Consider the following 21,464-nt stretch of genomic DNA (forward strand, 5'->3'; position numbering starts at 1 on the left):
TCATTGTTTTATCATGAGATGCACGTACTCCAATATTTATTATCATCACAGTGAACAAAATTTTACCAATATTTGAATGTCAAAGGGAAAATGTGGGGGTTGCTTGCCATCATCGCCAATGAGGTAAATGAGAATTCACATTACTCTATGTCGTTGAGGAAACGAATACGATTTGTTTTTTTCATTTAGGATTGGACATCAATAATAATGCGCTACATTATGTACAAAAGCTGGAAATTCGATTTTACACATCAAGAACGTGTACATTGATGTAAATATTGAGCATTGATTTTTGTGTGTGTGATGCAATCTTGTTGTATGTTTTGATACTTTTTTTATCTTTGGGGAGGGTCCTAAGCTTGAGATTCTTTTAGCAAAATCATCTCCAAGCGACGAAGCCATACCAAATCAATTCACAAAGAACGGCTGTTCTTTTTTATTTTTTGCGTGTGGGGGGGGGGCACTAAAATGGTTGAACAGTTTTTACGTAAAGCCTGTGAGATTAAACTGCATTGATTGCAATATATAGCAATGTTCTTTTTTCTTCAAAGTTTTACCCCTAATCCTGTCCTGGCTATTTCTCTTGTTTGTTTTCGCAGTAGACCTAATGGCTTTAAAGAAAAAATGGTAAAGTCTGTTCTGACTTGTATTTGAAATGCGCGTTGTAAATTCGATTAATGTGTCTGTGGTGCCTCATTGCCTCCTGAAACCTTGAGTCATACATGGCATGCTTTGCAACCTCCTTGCGATATTGAATTGCATTCGTGGTATTTTCACCCGTAAAAGCGTTCCTTCCGACCCATTGTTGGTATACTTAATTAAGCTCCACGCTGTTGTGGTTGTATACGTGACATTGAGCACAAATTGCTTCTTTAAATAGAAACCGTGTTTTGTCATTGATCGTTGGCGTCACGGATTTGGGTGTTATTCGTCCACAACCTGCATTGAAGCATTGAAATCGATACCAATTTTCCTCTACTTGTGAAAAAAATTGATCGGATTTATTTTCAGAAACAAAGTTAGTAGTTAAAAATGGCTATGCGTGTATTTTACCTTTATGCAAGGGTGGAATGGTATGTTGGAAGCCAAGCGGAACAAAAATGTGTTTTCCAATTTTCATGATTTAATATTGTACATCATTTAAATATGTAGCTCCTATAGTATATGTATTAGGTGTTTTTTAGATGCCTTTCATGAATCTTGTTGGTTAAGTTGTTTCAAGTAGGCCTGTGTAGATACTACTTCACAAGACTTGTGTTCCTCGCTCTAAAATGCTGTTCTCAAAATTATTAAAATGTTTCAGATGGCTTTTAAAATTACCCGTTTTGCTCGCATAATTAGAATCGAAATCGGAGGTTTCTGCCTTTATTCAGCCAGCAATTCGTATCGTTCGATTCAGATATAGTATTGGATGTTGTCGTTTAAAGCTGCGTTTCCCGTGCTGGGGGTGGGGGTCTCAATGAATTTTCAAAATTGTGTTTTATTTCAACCAAAAACCTCATTATTATAGTTATATTTATTATTATTATTATTATTATTAATCATTTCTGGTAATGAAACCAAGGATTCCTCAAAAGCGTCCAGGGCACTGTAGCTCGCAAGCCTGAAGAAACCTGTAGAGAGAAGACAATGAGAAGAAATTACAGTTTTAGAGGTGGGAGGAAAAGCCCAGAAGAATATTCTGGGGAAAACCCACGCCTGCAACCCTATGAAAACGGTTTTCATTTTGGTCAAAAACAGATCTGCCTTGAGAGCAGACTGGCTCAAGGTCAATACATGATCGATACTAATTGTGGGGCGGAAACCAGCCTACCCCGCGAGATAGAACGGAAGTATTGTTGGGCCGCTAGTAGTTCGAAATTTGGTTAACTAATAATTTAGTAACTTAAACGTGGGCCGATTTTTTTCGGTCGATATCTCATTTAAAAGTAAACGAAAAACAGCAATTCAGAAAAAGAATCTACAGGGTGAGTCAAAAAAAGCGAAACCCAAATATCGGGACCATTGTTTAAGTGAAGTGCTGCATGTAGCCCTTTCAAAATCTAGGATATGAAAGCCCAATTCCTAGGCTTTCTTTTAGTACAACAAGAATCATTCAAATCAGTTATGTACTTTTTAAGTTCCGGAATTGTAAACACAACTAACGTTTTAAAGTTCTTTCCACGGATCACAAGAAGGTAAGTGTTCTTTCAGCAAAACGGAAACAAATCACATAGTGATGTGATTGAATTTGCTGAAAGAATGACGCACACCTTTTGAAAAAATCCATGCTTTTCCGGACAACCGAGGGTGCTGTTGTTGTTCATTTTAGGGGTTTTCTGTTCAAATTTAGAACCAAAAAATTTGCTCAATCAAAACATCTTTCGAGAAAAGTTTTCTCATTTGTTTACCGCCGTGTAGCTGACACAACAACGAATCACTAAATAAAAGAAGCTTTACGAAGTGAAATATCCAACATTCTGGGAACTTTTTGTGCATAATCTAGTTGTAACATTGAGGTTTCTGCCTGAAATGACATCACACTTCTGCTCATGAATATGGAATTTTGCATTAGTATAAAACAGTATTGTCGTACTCGTACTCGTACTCGAGTACAACTCGAGTACAGTAAGTACTCGGCCCGTACTCGACGATCAGTACTCGAAGATTATTTGGACTCGAATTTTGCACGGACTCGGTACTCGGCTCCAGTACTCAGGAGTACATATCGAGAACATTTCTTTTTAATCGATTCTTTAGTTCACCATGGAACGCAACGCGAGCGCGGTGGCGCGGTTACAGTTTGTATTACGGCCATAGATATAGATCAAAAGGACTAGATCGGCAGCGCGTGCATACGCCCCCATTCACTGTGGGATAAATGAGCGCCATTTTTGTGGTCTCTCGCGTGGACGCGCAAAAAAATTAACATAAAGTCATACAGCTATATCATGTATCTGTCCTCCAGCACGTGACCTAGCTCAACGCACACGAAGCTAGAAATGCGCACCGAGTATGTACGCACTGCGCACACACGTGCCGCTTTCCGTTTCGGTAACGATAATAATGTTTTCTGCAAACTTACAAACCTGTAAACCTTTACACTGTGCAGACAATTTACTCAAGAGCAAATGGTTTTCAGTAAAAGCGTTTGCTTCTTTTTTATTCATACAGAATACTAGTAAATGCTAAACAATTTGTAGTAAATGCAAATGCAAGATTTTATTCATACGAAACATGGTATTATATGTACTTTATGAACTTTGTTAATATCACTTTAAATTATTAAATTATTGAAAAATGACAAGTGCATATTTGAAATCCAAAGCATTTACTCCTTTTTTCATACGAAACGAAGTAAAGGCTTATAATGTAGCAAAAGCTAAAAATAAAGAGTGAATTATTCTCAGATTTTAGCAAATGGTTTTCAGTAAAAGCGTCCGCTTAATTTTCATTCATACAGATGCGAGTAAATGCTGAAAATTGGTAGGAAAAGCAAATGCCATGTTTTATTCATATGAACATGGTATTATTTGTACTTTTTGAACCTTGTTAATATTAATATTTCCCGATTAACGTTAATAAATTCAGTAATGTATGCGTAGAATTATTTGCTTTATAATTTCAAGGTTGCTCCATACCCAAGCCAGCCTGAAAAAAAATGATTATTAAATTATTTATTTATTTCTGGTAATGAAACCAAGGATTCCTCAAAAGTGCATGCCCCAGGCACTGAAGCTCGCAAGCCTGAAGAAACCTGTAGAGAAGAAATTACAGTTTTAGAGGTGGGAGGAAAACTCCAGAAGAATATTCTGAAAAAAACACGGTTCGGGTATACCGGTAGGGACTGAAAACCCAATCCTTACGTAGACCAGGGTGCCGATGCACAGCGCATTTTGCACGTTTACGGCATTGCGTTCGTCACGTTTGGCGCGCGTTTATTTTTTGTATCTGTCCTCCAGCATGTGACCCTCCAGGTAAGACCGCGCGTATGCACGCGTTGCCAATAGCACTGAGGATTTGTGAATCGGGATTGTTCCCAAGCATAATCCTTGTCCCAGCAATTATGTATTGTCCGTTGCCTAGGGAAATCTCGGGAATTTTACAGATATTTTATTTTAGTGATCGCAAAGCCTTTTCACGTACACGTGGACCACAATTTCGTGTATCACATGTGCTACATCATTGCAATTTTTTCTTAGCTTTATGGTTGAATATGTTATCAGTTTCGGATATAATTAAATGGGGATTGCATGTTTCATTTCATTTCATTTCATTTCATTTCATTTCATTTCATTTCATTTCAATTCATTTCATTTCATTTCATTTCATTTCATTTCATTTCATTTCATTTCATTTCATTTCATTTCATTTCATTTCATTTTCAAAATTCTTTTCAAAATTCATTTTCAAAATTCATTTCATTTCATCTCTATATCTAGTTTATTTTTATTCATTTATTTAAGTTAAAACTTTTGCGAATTTGCACTGCGCGACTGCTTGCCGTGACATCACCGATTGGCGTTCCCGTTCGCTTACGCGCCAAACATTAACCGTTCTCCGGGCTTCTGTGCATTTTGAGCTCGTTATGGTTCACTGTGAATAATTTATTGTGACAGGACAGTGAGACGAGCTCAAAACGGCGTTCATCCTAATTGAATAATTGACGAACTCGCTGATCAAGCCTGAAGAGATCGCTTGACTCTATAGTGACCATAAATTGCTATGGCAACGCGCAAGCAACAGCACTCGGAACCAACAGGAAAGTAATCTAATTAAGCCATGTGATTAGCTCGCTCTGCCTTCAAATCCCTCTTGCATGCATCATAAGATCAGCTAATACAGAGTCCTGATACGAGCTTGCCAGTAGCGTAAACTGCGGGGCGGGGCGAGGGGATGCCTTATGTTTTAGTAGATGAAAGCGCCAGCATCGCACAATGGTGCCACAATTGCCAACAGCATAACAATGACATACCACCTCCTCCTCCCCCCCCCCCCCTCCGCCCCACGTTTAACCGTTGTTACCGATTTTACCCCGGACCAAAAAGTAAGGTACGCCACTGCAGGTCTCCATTCTATAGGCATATTTATCTTTTGAGCCATTCCTCTCGTTTCAGGTTTGAGTTTAACATTGAGAAGTCAATACAGAAAACCTGCATTGTTGACATTAAAATATACCCACTCATAATGGCCGCTGTGGTCCTATGGTTACGATGTTCGACTCGTGTGCCGTGGTACATGGGTTCGAATTCTGACCGTGGGAACATGGTGCTTGTGCTCTTGAGGACGTAGGTAGCGTGTGTGTTGCAGGGGTGTGAAATCCTGACCGTGGGAACATGGTGCTTGTGCTCTTGAGGACGTAGGTAGCGTGTGAGCTTGTCTTACATACGCAGTGTGGACTTCCGAACAAAAGACGTCCACATAATGTAGGTAGCACCGACGTTGTGTGGACTTGCCCACGTCCACACAGTGTTTCCCCATTTCTGGAAAACAGGTTTAGAGGCATTTTTGGGTTAGGTTTATCCGTAGCAGAATGAAGAGAAACACTAAAGGGAATCATAGAAAAAAAATTGGGTTGAAAGAGTTTTCACAGTTTGAGAAACATGAGTTTTTTCACTGGTTTTTCTTAACTACACGAAAGCAATTGAAAGTCCACACTAGTCATGTGAAACAAGTATGGGTGTGTTGCAGGGGTGTGAAATCTCAGCTTTAAAGCTGATTTCAGCTTTTTTTGTTTTGGATTTCAGCTTTTTTCCCCTCACTTGCTGTGTACAAAAGTATAGGAGATTTACAAAGTTCAGCTTTTTTACACATTTTTCAGCTGTTTTCAGCTATTTTTATCAGTGGGCACTCACACCCCTGGTGTTGTGTAATGCACGTTAAAGAACCCGGTAACAATAATTGTCGCTAAGAGAAGGGGTTTGCCCCGTTGTTTCTGGCAGCAGTGGCTACAATGCACCTAGCAAAAAGTTGCTACATTATGGGTCTCATAATATTATGTCCTTATACTTCATTTACCTGTCTTTAGTTGCATTCATTTAGGCGCTTTCATAAATACGGTTGTTATTATTATTATTGTAAGTATCTTTCTATTTTAAGGCTAGTAATAATTGCCTCTTTTGTTACGCTGAAGGAGATATTTCATCATATTGAACTCTGCTTCCCAGTCTGAATGCAGGTGGGAGAATTATATTGATGTCTGTTTCTGAACTGGATGGAGGGCTCATTTTTAACCTCCTGTGATGTATGTGTGTGACACTTACAATTTTGTTTGACTGCTTTGTAATACTCCGAGGTAGATATTTCTTCCATTATTCAACTCTTTCACCGCGGCGTCCGAATGCAGGATGAGGAGTTATATTAATGTTAGTTTCTGAACTGGATGTAGTGCTAATTTGTATTTGTGATGTAAAATACTTCGTGACAATTGCATTTGTGTTTCACTGCTTTATTGCTCCGAGGTATAGATATATTATTACGTTATCCCGTCGGCTTTTCTGAATTTGCGGCATTTTTAAACATTATTCACTTTATCTAGCAAACAAACATGCCGAGTCAAAACTATGTTTGTAATGAGAGGAAGAGGTATTGTTACGGAGCTTTGTTCGTACATGAAATTGATTATTGACATGCCTGCACATGGAATACAAAAAACATAGACTCGTGAAAAAATCAAAAGGCGGAAAAGCCCTGTGTTCTGTTCATCATATTGAACAGACATACTATAGTTGTTTTGCCAACAGAAATGTTTCGATGTAGTTCATCCCACTCAAGTGTTTGTCTTTCTAATTGAATGATTATGGTTTTTCAAAGGTGGTTGTGCTGGTCGAGATTAGCATTTTCCTATAGAAAAAAAGCATTTTCCTACGGAAAAAGACTCTCGCATTTTGTTTGGCTCATTGCGCTCTTTGACGCATTGTAATCAGCTTGGTTGTCATAACAGCGTAATTTTTCATGTCGACGTGTTGCCATTTTCCACAGCTCAAGCTGCATAACCAGATCTTGTATATAGACATAATGACACAGAGAAACTTATTATAGAAAGCAGAAAACACTTTTCAATCAAATTAATGAAAAGGCATTTCAAACACTTTTCATACATTTAAATGTATTCGAAAGTTGCACAAAATGTGTTCCTGAGAAAAAGTCATCTCACGGCCCTTTAAAATGTGCTACCAACATATTATTTGCAAGCAACGTGAATTCGTAGTCATGTTAGCAGTTGATGTAGTTGGTATAACAAGAAACAGCCGAGGTCAAGAATCCTGTGGAGACAATGTTGCGGTGGGGAGACGGGAGTTCCCCTAAAAAAATCCTCCCGCCGTTGCAATTGGTAAAGGAACCATTCGGGGGTCAAGCTTGATATGTGACATTCTTTAAAGGATAATGTCTTAAAGAGATTTTGTGTGGGCGACAAGGCGACATCTTCTGCATCTGGTGTGCTTTGGTATTTACAACAGGTGTGGTGAAAGTTTGACTTTAACTTACTTTTGGCTACCAAACTTGTTCAACGCTCCTTAACGAAGGGTTGTTTCCCGGGAGGAGTTGTTTCCCTTCATTCAGTGGCGTAGCTAGAATTTTTTTAAGGTGTGTGTGTGTGTGGGGGGGGGGGGGGTTTCAGAACATCATGGGGGTCACATATCGCAAACGTCCTATTGCAGTTTTCCCCAGTTGGGCCCCATAATGCCTCGCTATATCCATTGACATAAGAAATTGTAAACAGTTTTGGCTAACTGAAAAAAAATACAACTTAACGAAAACCCTTTTTGGTTGGGGAAGGTCAGTATTTTGATAGGGGGAGTTCCTGGGGGGGGGCACGGAAAATTTTCAGGGGCACGTGCCCCCCCCCCCCCCACCACCCCCCCCCCCCCCAGCCACTGCCTACATTTCCCGAAGGACCTGCGTTAAAAAAAATAACCTGGCAATTAAATTTACACCCGCATCAGTGGTAATTTTCGAAACCTAATCCAAACCATGGTTGTACTGACTAAATCTTGACTTTTTGGAGGACATCGTAACACAAAGAGAAAAGCTGCTAGCTCCAACAGCATAAACAAATATCACCCACTTTTTTTTTACAGCCGAACCTATACAGTTCGGTGTAAGGAAATATTTAAATGTGTATTTTGTGCCCCAGTTCGTCTATGTGAAAGCATTGGGCTCTGGGCATAAAATGTGTTGTCTGAATAGGGTTTGAAGTGCACTTGCATTAGTTTTGGTTCATTTGGTCGATTGGGTCGTCAGCTACTATGACAACAACAAAAAAATCCCATTATATTCGCAAGTAGTCTCCGATGAGACATTTCGAATGCATCATAGCAACCACCGCGGGCCAACACGCATTGCAGCTAAAGGGGATTCGGCAGGTGCTTAAAAAAGCATCCATTATTTCGGGGGGAGAGGGTGATTTACCTGATGTTTTCCTGAGGTTGCTAGGAGACGAGGCAAAACAAATGATACGCTTCCTTGACTTTGGCAGTATCATCATCCACCAAAGCGAGAATATTACTCCCAACGCGTCATCTGCTGTTACCAGAGTGTAACTGCCGTGGAGCCACTTAGCTGGATAAAAAATACCTGTACTTGTAGAACTTAATAATAAGTTAATAGTCTTTCTTAGTGACGTTAAGCTGTATCGGCATTGTATCCACTGGTAAGGACAGACGTGATGTAACATTTTCTCGGTATTTTTCTCCTTTAAGACTTTCCTATCAATGTCATCGAAAAGTAAAATTGAAAAAGAGGTATAGCCTTTTACAGCTTAGACTTTGCTCGGCTTTTTTTTTTTCTTGCATTCGCCGACTTTAAACCGCATTATACCGCATGGTTAAAAATCCGATACAGTATATTTTAGATCCATACTAGCCACCTGCGCATGTAGCGATAATAACATTATAGCTTGGATGGAAGTCTCAAAATGATTGCATAGTGATGTGAATCCATGCCTTTTAAACAGTGGACTTGACAATTCTCCATAGTTTCTGTCGTCAAATCTCAGTCATAATAAGAGAGCAAGAGAAGAAACAATGTCGAAAAAGTAAATGTAAACTGATTCATGTAAGCCGACGCGATTGCTTTTATATGTACAGGGTGAGTAAAGTGAATGTAGCACTTTCAAAATTTAGGATATGAAAGCCCAACTCATAAGCTTTCTTTTAGTACAAGAATCATTCAAATCACTCATGTACTTTTCAAGCTACGGGATTTTAAACACAACCACCGTTTTATAGTTCTGTCGACAGATAACAAGAAGGTAAGTGTTCTTTTAGCAAAACGAAAACAAATCACATAGGGATGTGTGTGAATTGTTTTCGTTTTGCTGAAAGAACGCGCATCTTTTTTTGAGATCCGTGGACAGAACTTTAAAACGGTGGTTGTGTTTAAAATACCGTAACCTGAAAAGCGCCTGAGTGATTTGAATGATTCTTATACTAAAAGAAAGTTTATGAATTTGGCTTTGATATCCTAGATTTTGAAAGTGCGAAATGCAGAACTTCACTAAAACAATAGTTCCGACATTTGGGTTTCGCTTGTTTTGCCTGTACAGTATATATATTATTAAAGTTGCACTTGATTCTCTACCGATGCAAAATCTCCACGCCAAGTATAAATATGAGTATCGGTATATACACTGCCTTTTAAGCCTTTAACAAGCATGCTCCAAAGAGGTTTTACATTACTGCTAAATCGACAAGGGAGATCGTTTTGACAACCCATGTGTTATTATGCGTCACGTCTGATCAGCGTGGAACTCTAGACCGAGTACATTTTTGTTGAGATCTCTTGTTCCTGGAAAGATAAAAAGAAATCGAGAAATTAAAGTCGGGCATGCAGACAAACGTTGAAGTGTCGGTGGCACACAGAATGCCAAGTGTAGCCTACGAATAATCGGACGGGAATTTTTGCAGCAAAAGTTCACGAAATTTGAAAACAGAAAGATGTGTTCGAAATTCGATATGTGTTATCTATCGAATATTTAGACTATATTCAGAAAATTGGGTTGAAAGAGTTTTCACAGTGTGAGTAAAATGAGTTTTTTTTCACTGGTTTTTCTTAACTATACACGAAAACAAAGGATTGTCCACACTACGTATGTAACGTAAACATGGGTGCGTGGTTATGGTGTAAATCGAGGAAACACACGTGAGTATAAACAAGTAAAGGAAAAGGGAAGAGGAACAATAGAAAATCCTCGATTTACACCATAAACAAACCTGTGTGTGTGAAGTGTTCCTTATACGGAAAATATGTATAATTGATTTGGACGAAATGTCCTTCTTGCTTCATGATCATTATGAAAATAGCTCCAATTAAAACGTTTTGGTCGGGTCGTCACGTATATGGATGGTTGTGCTAACAGTATTCATTACATTTTCGGGTTATGGAGCCCCGTTCTTTTGCGACTTCTGAAGGAAAACAAATGAAACTTTTAGTGACACTTTTCAATGGGGTAGTTAATATTAACGGTTGCAAAAAAAATATTAACTCGAGCTTTGTGTTCAAACGATTTTTTTTTGTAGTCCTTAATTATTTCTTATAATTTAGTGGATCTGCAGGGGTTTTCCTTATAACCATTGATTTATAGTTATTAGATTACCTTTATATCAAGGTTTCATTAACGTTTACTTAACAGCACATGTAGCTCAAAATGTATTTTAAACATACATGTATTTCTGTGACCTGAGGTCGTGATCTGTCTTCCGTCGGAGTGCGGCGTGCAAATTTTCCGTATTTTTTTTTACCTAGCTACATTAGGTTGATCTTGTGATATCTTGAAAGTGTAATTTTTACGTGGATTACAACTTTCCCGTGAAATATCTGAAAGTTACATATTTTATACTTTCTCTCGGCAGGTTTTGTGTGTACAACATTTGGAGACAAGATGGCTCGTAAGATGTTTCATGTTTCTGATTGCATTACCATTGTGATCCCCGCAGCGATTTGCGTCTTGACAGGTAAGTGAACTTTATTTTCGCATTGCAATTAACCACAGCCGCACAACACATGCCAGACTAGTATACATACCACAAAATCTGGCAAGATTTCAAGTAATCGCACCATGGGCTGTGCAGGGTGAGTAAAGAAAAAAAGTTAACCCAAATGTCACGGCCATTTTTTAATGAAGTTCTTTCAAACTGTTGGATATAACGCCCAATAAATAAGCTTTCTTTTAGTATACAAGACTCATTCAAATCACTCATGTACTTTCAACAATTTATATAGGGATGTATGTGAATTGTTTTCGTTTTGCTGAAAGAACATTTGTATTTTTTTGTGATCCGTGGACAGAACTTAAACACGGTGTTTGTGTTAAAAATTCTGTAACTTGAACAGTACATGAGTAATTTGAATGATTCTTGTACTAAAAGAAACCTTATTAATTGGGCTTTAATATCCTAGATTTTGAAAGTGCTGCATGTAGAACTTCATTAAAAAATGGTCCTGACATTTGGGTTTCCATTTGGTTTTTTTACTCACCCTTTGGAAGGCTAAAGTTGAATGCCCCTGTCATAAAATTCACTTACAAGATTTGCAAAGGAAACAACATTACCTGCTTGAATGGGTCCACCAGGTCACCATGGTCCCTTGATCCTTTACTTGTAATCTCGTGGTTATAAACTCATGTACAATATGTTCATTTACAGCATATAAAATTCACAAAATTTACAAAGTCCATTCTTGTCTGTAATGCAAGCAAACTTAATATCTGCATTCACTTTAAATGTCCCCATGCAATGTAATTGGTTTTAAGCCTTAACAATCCACCTTTGAGTCCCATTTAATCTTATTGGCTTTTCCGCAAAGTTGCGGAAAAGCCTTTGTTTTTGTTCTCATTTTTTTTTTTAGCTGTTTCGGTGTACACACCGAAACAGCTCTTGTTTCTGTTATTTTTGGCTTTTCCGCAAAAAAGCGGAAAAGCCTTTCTTTTTGTTCTCATTGGCTTTTCCGCATAGTGCGGAAAAGCCTTTGTTTTTGTTCTCATTTTTTTTTTTTTTCCTTCTTCTTTTTGTCGCCAAAACCCCATAGACTTTGTGCACGTTTTTTCTCAGTGCCACTTTTGGCATTAATCTTTGTCAGACATCATTCAAAGTTTGCATAAGCATAGTCCCTATAGCAAAGATGTGTCCCGAAGATTGACGTCATGGTGACGTCATTGACTAATTTATTATAGATTTTTGAATATTTAATTTTTCCCATAGACTTTGTACACAGAAATTAAAAAAAAAATATCGATTTTCAAAGGGCATTTTTGACTCTTTGCCAGTAATTTATTTACACCAATCTTTGTCCAAGCAAAGACCCTTATTCAAACAACTTTGTGTAATGATGACGTCATGATGACGTCATCCGGTGTGTATTTATAGGCAGTTAAATTGTGACACTTTTAATATTTAAAAATGCATAAGAAATCAACCGTACGCGTCCGCAGCATTCTGTTGCCGGCAAATGGTAAAGTAGGTTGAGGTCTTTATTTCATTCAGTGTGCGTGAAATCACGTGACCCTTGCTTCCGGTCGAAAAAGGCCAAAACCGGAAGTGGCTTATTATTTGAAAGTGGTAATAGATATGAACTTGCTTTTAACGGTGTTAGTGTCTTGGCTAAAAGTATTCTTTAAATCATCTACCAATGACGTCATGCAATATTCGAGCGCCCTCTAGCGACAGGTTGAAAATTTGCAAAAATGTATTTTGAATAGATGTCTGTGGCGAAGGTTGTCGGAAACGCCTAAATAATGGTGTATATAATGACCTTGACCCACTTACGACATGTGCGAAGTATTAGGCGAATGACGTCATCAGACCGGAAGTTATAATAAAAAGAGCCTTTTTCATTTGAAAATTCCTGAAAAATCAACCGTGGCAGTTTTTATGTTAGTTTTTACTTTAATTGTCGATTTAAGGGTAGGTCTAAAAAATTTCAAAGTTTCGAGGCGATAAGCGAACTCGAACATACCCTGCGCACGCTTAAAACTTCACGTTGACAATACCTCTGCTTCAAAACATGCTCAGGACAGGACGTCCACAATGTACATGTACATGCACGTACGTTGTACATAGGCACATACATCGTATGTCAGTCAGCCTGCAGCGCACGTGTTGCCGAGGTCAAATCCTGTCCACATCACAGTGACCGTTTTAGCCGATTTTCGGCTAACTTTGACAGATTTTATGTTCATGCATGCGCATAGACAGAGACGTATTATAGCACTTTGGCATTAATCTTTGTCAGATATCATTGAAAGTTGGCATAAGCATAGTCCCTATAGCCAAGATGTGTCCCAAGGAGTGTCGTCATGGTGACGTCATCAAGTGATTTATTATGGATTTATGAATAATTAATTTTTCTCATAGACTTTGTACACAGCTTTCTCCACGAGTCTTTCCCTATACAACACTGATATATCTTATTAAGTAGTTCTGAACTTCGGCCGAGAATTACTATGAGAATGAAAAAGAAATCGTATTTGTTTACGTTTGTCATTTGATTGAAAATATTCCCAAGAGTCAGAATATCAAGTAATATTTTATAAAAAGGTTTCAGTTTAAAGGCAAATTACGTATTTAAAGGTGCAGTTTCTCTGCTGTGGGATTTTAACCCATTGACTTTGTATACGTTTTCAAGCCATCACTTGGCGATCTGGAATCGTCATCAAAGTAACAGCCAAGGAAGACCCTCATACAAAAATTATGCCAAGACCATGACGTCACGATGACGTCATCACCTATTTTTTGTATTGATTTTTGAAAATTTACGTACATATTGTGAAGTCTTATATCTACAGAAATGTAAGTCCGATTGGGTTGAAACTTGGTATGTGGCTATACCAGGATGTGTTATAGATTAAAAATGAGGCAACGTCATGATGACGTCATCCTGAGATTTTATATGAATATTTATTTTTTTGTATCTTTTAGCCATATCTCCCGAACGCAACATGCAAAATGCAAAATTCTTTTTTGCATTTGGTCTGTTATGTAATAGCTATTCGCACAAAACTTGAAAAATGTGTGACGTCATCATGACGTCATCAAAATGCAATTTTTCAAAACTCATATAAGGAAAGGTCCAATTGTCATAAAACTTGGTGGGTTGGTAGTTAATCATACTAGTATGCAAAGTTCGAAGTGACGTCACGATGACGTCATCAAAAATTTAAAAATAATTGTCGATTTTCAAAGTGCGTTTCGACTCTTTGCCAGTAATTTATTTAGATCACTTTTTGTCCAAGCAAAGACCTTGTACACACGCACATACATCGTATTGCCGAGGTCGAATCCTGTCCACATTGACCGTTTTAGCCGATGTTTCGGCTAACGTTGACAGATTTTATGTTCATGCATATTCAGGGCATATTATTGATTAAAAAAAATCATAATGCGGAAAAGCCCTATGTTCTGTTGCAAACAGACATAGACCTCTAGTTTTATTTCTTTCTTCTTCTTCTTCTTCTTCTTTTTGTCGCCTAAATCCCATAGACTTTGTACACGTTTTTTCTCAGTGCCACTTTTGACATTTATCTTTGTCATACGTCATTCAAAGTTAGCATAGTCATAGTCCATATAGCAGAGATGTGCCCCGAAGAGTGACGTCATGGTGACGTCATCGACTAATTTATTACGGATTTTTGAATATTTAATTTTTCCCATAGACTTTGTACACAGAAATTTAAAAAAAAATGTCGCTTTTCAAAGGGCATTTTCGACTCTTTGCCAGTTATTCATTTACACCACTCTTTGTCCAAGCAAAGACCCTTATTCAAACAACATTGTGGAATGATGACGTCATGATGACGTCATCCTGTGTTTATTTATAGGCAATTAAATTGTGACACTTTTAATATTTAAAAATGCATAAGAAATCAACCGTACGCGTCCGCAGCATTCTGTTGCCGGCAAGTGGTAGAGTAGGTTGAGGTCTTCATTTCATTCAGTGTGCGTGCAATCACGTGACCCTTGCTTCCGGTCGAAAAAGGCCCAAACCGGAAGTGGCTTATTATTTGAAAGTGGTAATAGAAATGAACTTGCTTTTAACGGTGTTAGTCTTTTGGCCGATAGTATTCTTGAAATCATCTACCGATGACGTCATGCAATCTTCGAGCGCCCTCTAGCGACAGGTTGAAAATTAGCAAAAATGTATTTTGAATAGATGTCTGTGGCGAAGTTTGTCGGAATCGCCTAAATATTGGTGTATATGATGACCTTGACCCACTTAAGACGTGTGCGAAGTTTTAGGCGAATGACGTCATCAGACCGGAAGTTATAATAAAAAGACCCTTTTTCGTTTGAAAATTCCTGAAAAATCAACTATGGCAGTTTTTCTATTTGTTTTTACTTTAATCGTCGATTGAAGGGTAGGTCTAAAACATTTCAAAGTTTCGAGGCGATAAGCGAACTTGAACATACCCTACGCACGCTTAAAACTTCACGTTGACAATACCTCTGCTTCAAAACACGCACAGGACAGGACGTCCACAATGTACATGTACATGCACGTACGTTGTACATAGGCACATACATCGTATGTCAGTCAGCCTGCAGTGCACGTGTTGCTGAGGTTAAATCCTGTCCACAGTGACCGTTTTAGCCGATTTTCGGCTAACTTTGACAGATTTTATGTTCATGCATGCGCATAGACAGGGACGTATTATAGCACTTTTGGCATTAATCTTGTCAGATATCATTGAAAGTTGGCATAAGCATAGTCCCTATAGCCAAGATGTGTCCCGAAGAGTGACGTCACGGTGACGTCATCAAGTGATTTATTATGGGTTTATGAATAATTAATTTTTCTCATAGACTTTGTACACAGCTTTCTCCACAAGTCTTTCCCTATACAACACTGATATATCTTACTGAGTAGTTCTGAACTTCGGCCGAGAATTACTATGAGAAGGAAAAAGAAATCATTTTTTTTACGTTTGCCATTTGATTGAAAATATTCCCAAGAGTTAGAATATCAAGTAATATTTTATAAAAATGTTTCAGTTTGAAGGAAAATCACGTATTTAAAGGTGCAGTTTTTCTGCGGTGGGATTTTTAACCCATTGACTTTGTACACGTTTTCAAGCCACCATTTTCATAACTTGGCGATCTGGAATCGTCATCAAAGTTACAGCCAAGGTAGACCCTCATACAAAAATTATGCCAAGACTATGACGTCACGATGACGTCATCACCTAATTTTTTTTATTGACTTTTGAAAATTTACGTACATATTGTGAAGTCTTATATCTACAGAAATGTAAGTCCGATTGGGTTGAAACTTGGTATGTGGCTATACCAGGATGTGTTATAGATTAAAAATGAGGTGACGTCATGATGACATCATACTAAGATTTTATATGAATATTTATTTTTTTGGACCTTTTAGCCATATCTCCCGAACGCAACATGCAAAATGCAAAATTCTTTTTTGCATTTGGTCTGTTATGTAATAGCTATTCACACAAAACTTGAAAAATGTGTGACGTCATCATGACGTCACCAAAATGCGATTTTTCAAAACACATATAAGGAAAGGTCCGATTGTCATGAAACTTGGTGGGTAGGTAGTTAATCATACTAGTATGCAAAGTTCGAAGTGACGTCAGGATGACGCCATCAAAAAATTTAAAAATATTTGTCAATTTTCAAGGTGCGTTTTCGACTCTTTGCCAGTAATTTATATAGATCACTCTTTGTCCAAGCAAAGACCTTGTACACACGCACATACATCGTATTGCCGAGGTCAAATCCTGTCCACAGTGACCGTTTTAGCCGATTTTCGGCTAACTTTGACAGATTTTATGTTCATGCATATTCAGGGCATATTATTGATTAAAAAAAATCATATTGTGGAAAAGCCCTATGTTCTGTTGCAAACAGACATAGACCTCTAGTTTTTTTTCTCTTTTGTTTTTCAGACTTTTTTCTCATAGGATAACACGTGTTTTCGTTCTACAAGTCACTTTTGGCTTTTTTTCAAATCTGATCGACTTCAAACCTGGCACACACATAGACCACCATCTGAAGATGTGCGCCGAAACTTTTCGTCATGCTGACGTCATCACGTGATTTATTATAGATTTTTGAATATTTAATTTTTCCCATAGACTTTGTACACAGAAATTTTTTAAAAAATGTCAATTTTCAGAGGGCATTTTCGACACTTTGCCAGTAATTCATTTACACCAATCTTTGTCCAAGCAATGACCCTAATTCAAACAACATTGTGTAATGATGACGTCATGATGACGTCATCTGGTGTTTATTTATGGCCAATTTAATTGTGACACTTTTAATATTTAAAAATGCATAAGAAATCAACCGTACGCGTCCGCAGCATTCTGTTGCCGGCAAGTGGTAGAGTAGGTTGAGGTCTTTATTTCATTCAGTGTGTGTAAAATCACGTGACCCTTGCTTCCGGTCGAAAAAGGCCCAAACCGGAAGTGGCTTATTATTTAAAAGTGGTAATAGATATGAACTTGCTTTTAACGGTGTTAGTCCCTTGGCTGATATTATTCTTCAAATCATCTACCGATGACGTCATGCAATCTTCGAGCGCCCTCTAGCGACAGGTTGAATATTTTCAAAAATGTATTTTGAACAGATGTCTGTGGCGAAGTTTGTCAGAATCGCCTAAAAATTGGTGTATATGATGACCTTGACCCACTTAAGACGTGTGCAAAGTTTAAGGTGTATGACGTCATCGGACCGGAAGTTAAAATGAAAAGACCCTTTTTCCTTAAAAAATTCCTGAAAAATCAACCATGGCAGTTTTTATATTAGTTTTTACTTTAATTGTCTATTTAAGGGTAGGTCTAAAATATTTAAAGCTTCAAGGCAATAAGCAAACTCGGACATGCCCTGCGCACGCTTAAAACTTCAGGTTGACAATTACTCTGCTTTAAAACATGCACAGTCCACAATATACATGTACAGTACATGCACCTACGTTGTACATATCGTATGTCAGTCAGCCCGCGCGCAGCGCACGTGTAGCTGAGGTCAATCCTGTCCACAGTGACCGTTTTAGCCGATTTCCGGCTAACTTTGACAGATTTCATGTTCATGCATAGTCAGGGACGTAGGATAGACACTTTTTGTATAGAATACGCATGTACATGTTCATTCGACCTGGATGAAACTCCTTTACGGCAGTCATTAATAAAACGGTCGAAACAGCTCAGTGTTTGTCCACAAACACATTTCTAGTTTTTTTTGGCTTCTTCTTTTTGTCGCCTAAACCCCATAGACTTTGTGCACGTTTTTTCTCAACGCCACTTTTGGCATTAATCTTTGTCATACATCATTCAAAGTTAGCATAAGCATAGTCCCTATAGCAAAGATGTGTCCCAAAGATTGACGTCATGGTGACGTCATCGACTAATTTATTATAGATTTTTGAATATTTAATTTTTCCCATAGACTTTGTACACAGAAATTTTAAAAAAATTGTCGATTTGCAAAGGGCATTTTTGACTCTTTGCCAGTAGTTCGTTTACACCAATCTTTGTCCAAGCAAAGACCCTAATTTAAACAACATTGTGTAATGATGACGTCATGATGACGTCATCAGGTGTGTATTTATAGGCAATTAAATTGTGACACTTTTAATATTCAAAAATGCATAAGAAATCAACCGTACGCGTCCGCAGCATTTTGTTGCTGGCAAGTGGTAGAATAGGTTGAGGTCTTTATTTCATTCAGTGTGCGTGAAAACACGTGACCCTTGCTTCCGGTCGAAAAAGGCCCAAACCGGAAGTGGCTTATCACTTGAAAGTGGTAATAGATATGAACTTGCTTTTAACGGTGTTAGTCTCTTGGCTGACAGTATTCTTCAAATCATTTACCGATGACGTCATGCAATCTTCGAGCGCCCTCTAGCGACAGGTTGAAAATTAGCAAAAATGTATTTTGAATAGATGTCTGTGGCGAAGTTTGTCGTAATCGCCTAAATATTGGTGTATATGATGACCTTGACCCACTTAAGACGTGTGCGAAGTTTTAGGCAAATGACGTCATCAGACCGGAAGTTACAATAAAAAGACCCTTTTTCATTTGAAAATTCCTGAAAAATCAACCATGGCAGTTTTTATATTTGTTTTTACTTTAATCGTCGATTGAAGAGTAGGTCTAAAACATTTCAATGTTTCGAGGCGATAAGCAAACTCGAACATACCCTGCGCACGCTTAAAACTTCACGTTGACAATACCTCTGCTTCAAAACATGCACAGGACAGAACGTCCACAATGTACATGTATATGTACATGCACGTACGTTGTACATAGGCACATACATCGTATGTCAGTCAGCCTGCAGCGCACGTGTTTCTGAGGTCAAATCCTGTCCACAGTGACCGTTTTAGCAGATTTTCGGCTAACTTTGACGGATTTTATGTTCACGCATGCGCATAGACAGGGACGTATTATAGCACTTTTGGCATTAATCTTTTTCAGATATCATTGAAAGTTGGCATAAGCATAGTCCCTATAGCCAAGATGTGTCCCGAAGAGTGACGTCATGGTGACGTCATCAAGTGATTTATTATGGATTTATGAATAATTAATTTTTCTCATAGACTTTGTACACAGCTTTCTCCACAAGTCTTTCCCTATACAACACTGATATATCTTACTGAGTAGTTCTGAACTTCGGCTGAGAATTACTATGAGAAGGAAAAAGAAATTATATTTTTTTTACGCCTTTCATTTGATTGAAAATATTCCCAAGAGTTAGAATAGCAAGTAATATTTTATAAAAATGTTTCAGTTTAAAGGAAAATCACGCATTTAAAGGTGCAGTTTTTCTGCTGTGGGATTTTTAACCTATTGACTTTGTACACGTTTTCAAGCCACCATTTTCATATTTTGGCGATCTGGAATCGTCATCAAAGTTACAGCCAAGAAAGACCCTCATACAAAAATTATGCCAAGACTATGACATCATGATGACGTCATCATCAAATGATTTATTATGGATTCATGAATAATTAATTTTTCTCATAGACTTTGTACACAGCTTTCTCCACAAGTCTTTTCCAATACAACAAAGATATATCTTACTGAGTAGTTCTGAACTTCGGCTGAGAATTACTATGAGAAGGAAAAAGAAATCGTATTTTTTTACGCCTGTCATTTGATTGAAAATATTCCCAAGAGTCAGAATATCAAGTAATATTTGATAAAAATGTTTCAGTTTAAAGGCAAATCACGTATTTAAAGGTGCAGTTTTTCTGCTGTTGGATTTTTAACCCATTGACTTTGTACACGTTTTCAAGGCACCATTTTTATAACTTGGCGATCTGGAATCGTCATCAAAGTTACAGCCAAGGAAGACCCTCATACAAAAATTCTGCCTATACTATGACGTCACGATGACGTCATCACCTAATTATTTATTGATTTTTGAAAATTTACGTACATATTGTGAAGTCTTATATCTACAGAAATGTAAGTCCGATTGGGTTGAAACTTGGTATGTGGCTAAACCAGGATGTGTTATAGATTAAAAATGAGGTGACGTCATGATGACGTCATCCTGAGATTTTATATGAATATTTATTTGTTCGGACCTTTTAGCCATATCTCCCGAACGCAACATGCAAAATGCAAAATTCTTTTGACAGATTTTATGTTCATGAATATTCAGGGCATATTATTGATTAAAAAAAATCATAATGCGGAAAAGCCCTATGTTCTGTTGCAAACAGACATAGACCTCTAGTTTTCAATATTTTGTTTATATTTTGGTGCCCTTTTTGTTTTTTATGCTAATGAACTTTCCATATTCATGAGCAAAACTGTGATGTCATTTCAGGCAGAAACCTCAATGTTACAGCTATTCAGCACAAAAAGTTGCTAGAATTTTTGATATTTTTGCTGTCATAAATTTTCTTTTCTTTGGTCTTTCATTGTTGTGTCAATATACATGGCAGTAAGCCAATGAGTTACTCTTTCTCACAAATGTTTTCAACGAGCAAATGTTTGGTTTCACAATTTAAACAGAAAACCCTTAAACTAAATAGTGTCTTCCAAAATTTACATCACAGCAACAGTGGCCTCATTTGTCGGGAAAAGTATGGAAATTTTTTTAATGTTTAAAGAAGTGCACTTTTCTGTTCAATACAATTAACCAAAAAGGAGTGCCAAATAGTTTTCAAACATTTAAGAGGAGAAAGTTGCACAAACTGTGTTCCTCAGAAAATGTCAACGCATGGACCCTTTAATATACATGTAGTCGTGTAATAACCCTTCCTGTGTGCATCAATTGCCTTTTTTTTTCTTTTTCTTTTTTACTTTTCCCTTACATTTGTAACGTATTCAGATTCGATAAAAAAAGGGTGAAATTTGCATCCACGCAGCTGAGCTGACTATGAGGTGGATGCAAGTTTCCACTTTTTTCCCCGGTGAAATCTGACCATTTTTTTCAACGGCATCCATCTTCTGGCTCCAAAAAAGACATTGCAAACGGATGGAGTATCGCATGTGCCTTTATTTACATCG

The 21,464-nt window shown here is 37.7% G+C and overlaps 1 protein-coding gene across 1 annotated transcript in view; it reads left to right on the forward strand.

Annotated features, from left to right (window-relative positions):
* The window catches only part of LOC119721319 (A-agglutinin anchorage subunit-like), a 31,647-nt gene that overhangs the window by 3,398 nt on the left and 6,785 nt on the right, over positions 1–21,464 (forward strand). Inside the window, exon 2 of the mRNA XM_038191344.1 lies at positions 10,833–10,934. Coding sequence (XP_038047272.1) covers positions 10,862–10,934 — 73 coding nt within the window. The 5' untranslated portion in view covers positions 10,833–10,861. The remainder of the gene's footprint in view (positions 1–10,832; positions 10,935–21,464) is intronic.

Source organism: Patiria miniata, unplaced genomic scaffold, assembly GCF_015706575.1.
Source record: "Patiria miniata isolate m_02_andy unplaced genomic scaffold, ASM1570657v1 HiC_scaffold_13, whole genome shotgun sequence".
Lineage (NCBI taxonomy): Eukaryota > Metazoa > Echinodermata > Asteroidea > Valvatida > Asterinidae > Patiria > Patiria miniata.